This window comes from Diabrotica undecimpunctata, chromosome 9 (genome assembly GCF_040954645.1).
Source record: "Diabrotica undecimpunctata isolate CICGRU chromosome 9, icDiaUnde3, whole genome shotgun sequence".
Classification (NCBI taxonomy): Eukaryota; Metazoa; Arthropoda; class Insecta; order Coleoptera; family Chrysomelidae; genus Diabrotica; species Diabrotica undecimpunctata.
The window spans coordinates 38,290,487-38,300,908 of NC_092811.1; the positions used below are offsets into that span (position 1 = coordinate 38,290,487).

Consider the following 10,422-nt stretch of genomic DNA (forward strand, 5'->3'; position numbering starts at 1 on the left):
TATATTTTTATTTTTATATATGTATAAAAGGAGTTGAATGCAAAAAAAAATTTACACATACTCTGCAGTAAAATTCATTGTTTATTTTGTTATTAATATAAAAATTACAATACAATAAATACACTGCAACATAATTCAATATAATAATACAATATAAATTAAAATGTAATATTCATAAGTATTTAAAACTGCCAATATACATATAACTTACTTTACGAACTTAAAAATAAAAAACCAACAACTCGGATTATGTTGTAAATTTTCATTTTATTTTAAAATTTATGTTTTTTGCATATATTACATATATTTAATAAGATTAACTTGAGGTTTTTAAATATTTCAAAAATAAAAAAAGAAATTCATAATTGGGATTCCAACTCACAACCACCAGCTTATGAACCAAACACGTAAAGGATTTGCCAATTAGACATGACACTAACGGATTTCAAAATTGACAGTTCTCGGTAAAACAGTGATTATTTTGAAATACAAAAGCCTAAAATAATTATAAACGTTTAATTTTAAATAATACAAAACATATCACATAAATAATAATATTAATACATATTATATTATATATAATATTATATATATATATATATATATATATATATATATATATACAATATTATATGTATAATATATATAATATTAAATATATATATACAAAAGGAACATTTTTATTCTCGAGAGAGGAAGAGAGAGAAAATATATCTTCTGTCTCTCTCTTATTCATTATCTTACATATGTAATGGTTTCACAGATTCACTCTCATGCAAATTTCCAACGCCGACCGTGCGTATAGAAGTATAACTTCAAAAATGTATTGCTGTACACACTACATTCGATATGCACTTATAATTTTTTTACACTCTTGTATCCAAAATAATTTTTTTTTATTAATGCGTTCAGCGTCATTTATTTCTTGAACGAATACATCTCCCACGTGTTCAGGGATGTCATCGCCCTCATACCATCTGAAGACCTATGAGTCGTCAACCAGTACCCATCCATAATTGTTTGCCTTTAAGTCAAAGTAATCCAAATAAGCATTACTCCAAATGCTACCTATATAGGACGTTCTTAAGCAATTCTGCTGAAAGTTGATATTAACTATAAAAATTATAATGATAATAATACAACGAAAAGATTGCCAAGTACAGAGATCTGGAAATACGAATAAGAGGATGGAGAATGTAAAGTATCTAAACGATACTTTTCTACTACTGGAGTAATTCCGAAGAGCCTTCTAGAAGATATAAAAAAGCTGGGTCTAAATGAACATCTATACATATAAGATCATGCAGAAAGATGTGCTACTCTCTGAAGGCAGAACTGGAAATAATATTAATAGAACCATATAAACATAATACCTACACAGTCACATAAAAATGAAAAACTGATAAAAGAATGGCAATAATATTTATACAACCCTCTAAGTCAAGAATCACAGAATCACACAAAGAAGGCATTTATATGACAGTGGATGTGTCTTATTTGAAGAATTCCAGAGGCCTCAAACAAGCCATAAAGCATCTGTGATTAATGAAATACCAGCAGAATACTTAAAATATGTGGGGAATCATTATGTTACCTAATACACCGGCTAATAAATCCCACGTGCAGTAGTCATCCACAAAAAGAGGACAAAACAAAAAAGTATTAGCTACACAGGAGTATCACTCATTAACGACTGATATAAAATCTCGAATATTTCTTCTGGTAGAGGAGAATATCAATTCAGTTTTAGGGCAAGTAAACCTAGTATTCATATCTAGTTATAAGGAGTTTAACAGAACCATACATAAACTTTCTATAGACTTCTGAAGGAACATAATAGCATAGCTAGAAATTAAGTACAGGATAGTGATGATGGCTAATCTCTCAATACCAGAGATACGCATTCGTGAGACCAAAGTCTGTATAAAGGGTGGAATATCTAACATAACAGTAGTCTATTCAGGAGCATTTAAATAAACAGCAGACTGAACCAAGGGAACTTTATCACCCCTAATATGAAGACACATTAGGAAAAATAGTTGGTTCTAAGAATAGGAACAATGATCTATTGCAAATATAGTTTTTTAACAAAGATCAAAAGTCATAAAAATAATTAATTTTGATAATCCACAAACAAGGAAAATGAATTCCTGTAGTTGCTCTTATAGCATGAATCACAAAAAATTTTATATAAAAAAATCCTTTATAAAAGGTATATTAATATAAAAACCTATCTGGCTACATCACAAAACGTTTTCTTAACCTTGATACTCCTACAACTTTTTATTTCAAAAGTTTTAATGAATTCTGCTATGAATGGCTTTCTACTTCAATTATATACGAGTTTTACAAATAAAATTTTTCATTTAGGTTGGCCGTTTTTGAGTTCTAAGGTGTATGTTATAACCAACAGTAGGAATTCAAGCTACTTAAGGATCAAATGATTTTATTATGCAGTAAACGAAACTAAGTATAAAAATTAAAAGTTATTCTTTATTATGGTAATTAAAAAAACATGATTTAGGGTGAAGTGCAACATCGCACTTGTTACATCTGAACGCTGTCTGCTTATGACATACACCACACCTTGTTTGTTTCTCTTGATCGCGGGCCGCATCTGGTCCGCGAGGCTATTTTTTGTGACCCATGTAAGATTTTCGAAAAGCATATATTTTCTTTAAATGCTGCCACTGTGAAAAAAGATTTTTTAATTTATTTTATATTTTATGGTTTAGCAGTGTTTTTACATCACAAGTACTGTACCGCGTGCCGCTTCCCGGACGTGTAATGAACACAATCGTCCTCCACCACTATGAGAACTGCACTGATTACTGCGCATCACAGTTCACGCAGGCCACAATTTGGTTGGGAGAGTTGGGCCACAAAGTTGGGAGAGTGATTACTTGATTGCTAACAATAATGTAAAGTTGCAGTGCTTAGTGTGCATGAATGTCGTTTCAGTGCCTAAAGAATATAATGTGAGAAGACATTACACAACAGTGCATGAAAATAAGTATGCTACGTACACAAATGAAAGTCGGCGTGCCCTAGTTGCAGATTTGAAGAAAAAGCTTAAACAGCAAACTGGTATGTTCAGTAAAATATTACACTCTCAAACGCATTCTTTGGATGCATCTCATGCCGTGTCGCTTGAGCTGGCAAAGGCAAAAAACCTTTCACTTATGGCAATTTGATAAAAAAATGTGCTGTTGAAATGGCCAAAGCTTTCGGTGATTCTAAAATGGCGGAAAAATTTGAATCAGTGCCACTTTCACATCAAACCATACAAAGAAGGATTGTTGCTATGGGTGAGCAAGTAGAAAAATCTATGCTTAGCCTGGTTAAGAAAAGTTCATATTTCTCACTTTGTTTGGATGAAAGCACTGATCAAACCGATGTTAGTCAGCTGTTAATATTTGTGCGCACTACTTTTGATGATTTTACCAGTAAAGAGGAGTTATTTGATATTTGTCCTCTTTATGGAACAACAAAAGGAAAAGACATCTATGAGGCTGTGAAGAAAACAGTTGACAGAATTGGAGGCTTTGATAAATGTTCAGCCATAGGAACAGACGGGGACCCATCAATGACAGGTAAAAAAATTGGATTGGTGGGTCTGCTTCGAGCAAATGGTGTCACTTGCCCAACAGTTCATTGCATTATACATCAGGGAGCTTTATGTAGAAAATCAGTCAAGGAATATCAAGTTTTCCAAACCGTGATTAAGATTATAAATATGATTAGAGGTGGAAATCGATTTCTTTTACACAGGCAACTTAAGCAGTTTTTAGTGGAAACAGAGGCTGAGTATGGAGACTTATGTACAACCATGTAAGGTGGCTGAGTACAGGAAAGTGCATGGAACGATTTTTTGCCATAAGAAAGGAAATCCCTGCATTCCTCAACAAATACGTTTCATCTGACACAACTGAACTGAAAGAGAAGTTTAAGGATCCAGAATTCTTAAGACAGTTAGCTTTTATAACAGATCTGACTAATCATCTTAACATGTTATTGAGTCTTCAAGGAAGAAACCAGACGGTTTCAGATTTGATCGGAATGATAAACGGATTCCGGAATAAGTTGAACGTGTTTAAACGTGCTTTGGAAAAGAACAACCTGACACATTTCCCTAGCTGTCTGAAAATAGCAAAAGAATTCAACGGTGAGGAAAATATTGAGTTTTCATCCTGCATTTTACAAATTGAACAAGTTATTGATGAATTCAATACAAGATTTGAAGAAATTGAAAGTCCCAAAAGCAGTGTACTACTTTATAATAACTCTCTTGGAGCAACCATTGATGATCAACCACCCAACTTACAGCTTGAGTTATGTGATCTTCAAGCAGACATGTTCCTAATCACCAGACAAGAAAAGGGACCTGACTTTTTCAAATTAGTGTCAAAGCAGAAATTCCCAAACCTGCGAGATTTTGGACTGAAAATGACGTCAATGTTCGGAAGCACATATACATGTGAAAGTGCCTTTTCCTCCATGAAATACATAAAAAATAAAAACAGAAGCAACCTTACCGATTCTTCCTTACGTCATCTTATGAGAGTGTCTACAACTGAACTGGAGGTGGACATTTCTTCATTGGTAGATGAAGCCGATCGACCACAGTCCTCACACTAATTGGATACATCTTTTTCGTTGCTTTTGCAATGTTTGTCTTGGTTATTGAAAAGTGTTATCAATAAATTTTCCGTTTATGAAAAAATGTAGTTGTTGAGCAATAAAAGAAATAATACTCTTTTTTGTTTTAATTATTTTTATACCTCACTTTATTTTGTTATTACTTGTAACAAAATTATTATATGGCCCGCGACAACATCAAAGGTTTTAGTTTTGGCCCTTGAGGCATTGCAAGTTGGACACCCCTGGTCTAATCTATCGAACCTTAACTCAAAATGTGTAAGTTGACTAATTTTTTACGGTCCGCGTTTAGTTTTCTTATACATTTCCAGTAATCCTGACGCTATGCCTCTTCTGAATGCTAGGTGATCCATTTTCCCACCATTACTTTTATGCAATTGCTAGTCATTGTGCTCTGCCATATCAAGGCAATGCGAAAATAAACTAAAGTACCATTTCTTGCTTCTGATACCTATTCTGTATAAGCTTATGTTTTGGTCTGCACGGTCTACCTACTCCTCTCATATTTTCATTATATCTTTTTATCATAAATGGCTGTGGGATGAGTATACTTTTCTTTTCTTTCTGCGAATATTTACATACTATAATATTTTCGTCTTCTACGAGTATTCAAATACACCCCTCTGATCTTTTTTGAAAAGCTTGGAATTTTTTAGAAGACAACCCGGAACTGGATTTTCTCGAATTGTTCCAGTGAATTTTAAATTTCTTGCTGTTAGCTCACGTAGTAATGGAAGTGAGGTAAAAAATTATCACAGAATAAGTGAAACGGCGCACCTGGATTATCAGACTGCAATTTATCGGCAAATGACAATACGACACTGGCTCCTAATCCTAATTCCTTGTATATATCAGAAAGTGGAGTTGTAGCACCTTGATAAGGTTCAAACGACTCGACATATCCCTGTTTTGTGGTTCCGACCCATAGTTTATAGCCCCATCTAATGGGTTTACCTCGGATAAACTGTTTTGATCCATACTGCCCATAGGAAGGGACCATCGCCTCATCAACACTGTGATGTTCTTTAAATGGACGAAACATATGAAATTTTTTATTGATTATGTCAAATAGCGGACGCATTTTAGCTAATTTATCGCCTTTTTGTAATTCGGTATTATCAGAAACATGTATATTTTGCATAATAAAATTGAATCTATCTCGCGATATAGCCGAATACACCAACTTACCCTGCGTCATCGTTGTTTTCCCAGTACATAGACCTTCGAGGAAATGAGAAATATCCACTAGAAGTAATATCCCAAAGAAACACCTAATTTCATTTTGATTGATATCTCCAGAGCGATTGTGTTGAGATGCAATTAGATTACTAAAATGTGTAATTAGGTCCACAACTTCATCATCAATGAAAAGGGAAAATAACTGTAAAGGCGTGAGAAAATTTTTTGGTTCACTTACTGGCTTCCAGTGGGAGAAATACTCTCTTTTTTTCATCGGTTTAGGTTGTGGAGCACTTACACCAAATCGAGACACGCATAGACAACGAGAGGTTATTTTCACTATCAGAATCTAATTGACTACCTGGAAGGTTATTTATGTCAATGTGGTTTTCATCCCCGGAATCTTCGTCGGTATCATATTTATCGGATGGAGGGAAGACCATAATACCATCAAGTAATGAAGATGGATCACCTAGGTGTTCAATCTCATCTAATAACTCATTGGGAGTCAATGGTTTCGTCCAATAACTAAAAAGTTACAAAATGTTATGACTGAGTAGCATGTTATCCTACCGTATGTTATAAAATACAGTCGTTTTTGAGCATTATTTTTCCCAGAAAAAAGAATAAATATTGATAACAGTAATAACTATAGTAAAATATAATCCAAAAAGAAAGTAAATGTAAAAACTTTCTAAAAAATAATGCCATAGTATCCTTAAAAGACTTACTTCCTTTTATCCATTTTGTATATACCACGTGCGCTAATATTTATTGCACATTTTCGACACCTGACTTAGCTAAACGTCGACTGCAGATAAATGCAAACCACTACTGATGAATATTTAAAAAGCAGGCTACGTTGTAGCATCTAGTGAGTAAAAAGTCACGTTGTGACATCTAGAGAATAAAAGTAAAAGTCGAATAATACAGGAATTTGTAAAGCGTATGTTTTAACGGACAGTATGAGTATCTGGGATAATGACTATTCCATCATCAGTGCATTCTAGGTTTACGTATTTGTAGCCACTAAATACATGTAGTTAGTTTAGTAATCAAATAAGATACAGAAAAGAAAATAATGTACATCAAATATGTATAAAAAAAATTAACTAGCAGAAAATTGAAAAAAGTAACACACAGAAAACTAAAAAATCACTAATTTTAACTTATCCTATTTATATAAGACAGGATGTTCAAAATGGTTGAAAGTGGTCATTAAAAGAGTTACTTACATTACGAAGCATTTCAATAAGTATCATAAATTTTATATTTTGTTCCTATTATATTGTTAGATTTTAAGTGTTTGACAAGTCCGTAATGTTTTATTGGAATTATTGTATACTCTCCTTTTGATGGTTTTACTAATATTATTCTCTAAAGTGATTAAAGACCTAGAAATGTAAAATTCTTCTGACCGTTGATTTTCATATAACTTTTTTTATGTTGATTCATTTTGGATTCTGATTTTGCTGTACACTCGTAAATATTTCTTCGATAATAGTAATCAGTTGCGTTGCTGTCTTAAGCACTTTTAGTGTTTGAATCAGGAATTTTCGATTGATATAATTATAGGCACTCTAAAAGTCAATGGGGAGGTGATGTATGTCTGTATCAAATTCGCCCACTTTTTCTTGGGTTCTTCTTAGTGTAAAGATTAGATCTATTGTTGATTTTTGCATGCTGAAACCTCATTTGCTCATATACTAAACTGCTCATATATTTAGGAACGTTAAGCTCGATAATTTCTACATTGGAGTTGGTCCCCTCTTTTGTGTAACGGCAAGATTATTCCGATATTCTATTCCAGCAGACATTGTTTATTTTTCCATATGGTCAGTATAGGTTCGAACATTGGCTTAATAGTTAGTCTTCGCCGTCTTTTTATCCCATATTGACGAAAATTAAATCCGCACAAACTATGCACATTTTTGGAAACGTACTTACCAATGCCTGCATGGTTTAAGTAAATGTTTGCTGCTTTCCAAAAAGCGTGTGCTGGCTTTTGTTTCCAACTACGATAATTATTATATTCTTATTAATATTATAATTAAAGTCAAATAAGTATACTTTGCTTTATTAAATATAACCCCTTCCATTCTCTTCTGAGATTTTTTTAATCGACCATAAAATATTTTTAGTGGTACATGGTAAGTATGTACATGATAGTGGTTTAATAGATAATAACGATTTTAGGTTTTTCCCATGAAGATATACAAACTGATGAACAGTTATTCAAAGACTATGTTAGAATTACTGCTGATTTGGACCAACGTTTAAGTGCCTCGGCGAATGTGAACACCGAGAAAAACTACTTTACTACTGAAATTTGCGATGTACAATTTTCAACAAAGAATCATTTAGAACCAGATACGAGGGTTTACGTTGGAGACCAAGTTTTCACGTGTACAATATGCCTTAAAAACTTTTCAGAAAGTTCTGATTTAAAATCAAGTGTAAACAGTTACGCTGTAGGAAAAAAACATTTAACGTGTGGAATTTGTTCTAAAGAGTTTAATAAAGATAGTCTTTTAACAGTACCTACTGTGGAAAATACTTTTCCATGTGAAATTTGCTCCGAATTGTTTTCACAAAGATCCAAGTTAACAGAACATATGAGAGTACACACTGGCGAAAAACCTTTTGCATGTGAAATTTGCTGCAAAAGTTTTTCACGTAGATCCATTTTAACAGAACATTTGAGAGTACACACTGGCGATAAACCTTTTGCATGTGAAATTTGCTCCAAAAGTTTTTCACAGAGATCCACGTTAACAGAACATATGAGAGTACACACTGGCGATAAACCTTTTGCATGTGAAATTTGCTCTAAAAGTTTTTCACAAAGATCCCGTTTAACAGTTCATATGAGAGTACATTCTGGCGATAAACCTTTTGCATGTGAAATGTGCTCCAAAAGTTTTTCACATAGATCCAGTTTAAAAGAACATATGAAAATGCACACTGGTGAGAAACCTTTTGCATGTGAAATTTGCTCCAAAAGTTTTTCACATAGATCCAGTTTAATAGAACATATGAAAATACACACTATCGATAAACCTTTTACATGTGAAATTTGCTCCAAAGGTTTTTCACACAATTCCATTTTAGCACGACATATGAGAGTACACACTAAATCTTTTGGATGTGAAATTTGCTTCAAAAGTTTTTCACAAAGGTCCAAGTTAAGAGAACATATCAGAGTACACACTGGCGAAAAACCTTTTGCATGTGAAATTTGCTCCAAAAGTTTTTCACAAAGATCCGGTTTAACAACTCATATGAGAGTACACAGTGGCGATAAACCTTTTGCATGTCAAATTTGCTACAAAAGTTTTTCACAAAGATTCAATTTAACAGAACATATGAGAGTACACACTGGCGATAAACCTTTTGCATGTGAAATTTGCTGCAAAAGTTTTTCACATAGATCCAGTTTAAAAGAACATATGAAAATACACACTGGTGAGAAACCTTTTGCATGTGAAATTTGCTGCAAAAGTTTTTCACATAGATCCAGTTTAAGAGAACATATGAGAATACATACTGGCGATAAACCTTTTGCATGTGAAATTTGCTCCAAATGTTTTACACATAGATCAAATTTAATAGGACATATGATAGTACACACTGACGATTAAGCTTTTGCATGTGAAATTTGCTCCAAAGGTTTTTCAAAAAATTCCACTTTGACACAGCATGTGAGAGTACACACTGGTGATAAACCTTTTGCATTTGAAATTTGCTCCAAAGATTTTTTACAAAGATCTAATTTAAGAGAACATATGAAAGTACACACTGGCGATAAACTTTTTGCCAAATTTGCTCAAAGAAGTTTTTACGAAGATCGAGGTTAACAAAAAATCATATGAGAATACACAATAGATGTATTTGGGAAATCACTGAAATTTCACAAGTAAATCTTTTGCAATTGCAATGTGTACCAAAAATGTTCACAAACTTCTTATTTAAAAAAACATATGAGAATACACACTCTAATGAGTTTTGCATATGAAATTGACACCAGTTTTTTAAAAAGATCAAGGTTAATAGAACATATTATAAGAATGCATACTGGAGATAAAACACTTAAAATGTGAAATTTGCTACAAATTATTTTCGTATCGGTTATAAATAACTCTTTAACAGGTTATAAAAGAATATACCGTGGAGATAATACATTGCATGTGAAATTTTGTCATTTACCTATGTAAAAATGCTAGAAAAGAGTAATGAATTTAATAGTAAAATTTGGACTAGCGGAATTCATCTTTTTTATTTATAGTTGTAATTAACAAGCGAGTCTTTACATAAAAGTGTTTTATATAATTTGTGATTAATAAATAAACACACTTTAATACTGAGAGCCTTATTGATTTCTTTAAGCATTTATAATAATTGATATGCAATATTAAGTTTAAAAGCGATTTAAACGTAGGTTTTTAGGAACGTAGGTTAGGAACCTACCTCCAGTACGACTTTTATGCGTATCCTTCGAGTTAGATGTAATATGTATATTTAGTACTTTGGTGTTCTTAAATTAAAGAGAACTGACATATCAGCGAAACATATGTCACTGTTTAT

General features: G+C 32.6%; 1 protein-coding gene across 2 annotated transcripts in view; it reads left to right on the forward strand.

Annotated features, from left to right (window-relative positions):
• LOC140449874 (uncharacterized) overlaps positions 1 to 10,202 on the forward strand; it is a 51,313-nt gene extending 41,111 nt beyond the window's left edge. Inside the window, exon 3 of one of the 2 annotated variants that reach the window (XR_011951908.1) lies at positions 8,035 to 8,158. Coding sequence is in view for 1 of the 2 variants with exons in the window: in XM_072543262.1 (XP_072399363.1) it covers positions 8,035 to 9,479 (1,445 nt within the window). In the remaining variant the exon portion in view is untranslated. Of the gene's footprint in view, positions 1 to 8,034 lie in introns of both variants that reach the window. The other variant, XM_072543262.1, reaches the window with a different exon arrangement.
• Positions 10,203 to 10,422: the final 220 nt, after the last annotated feature.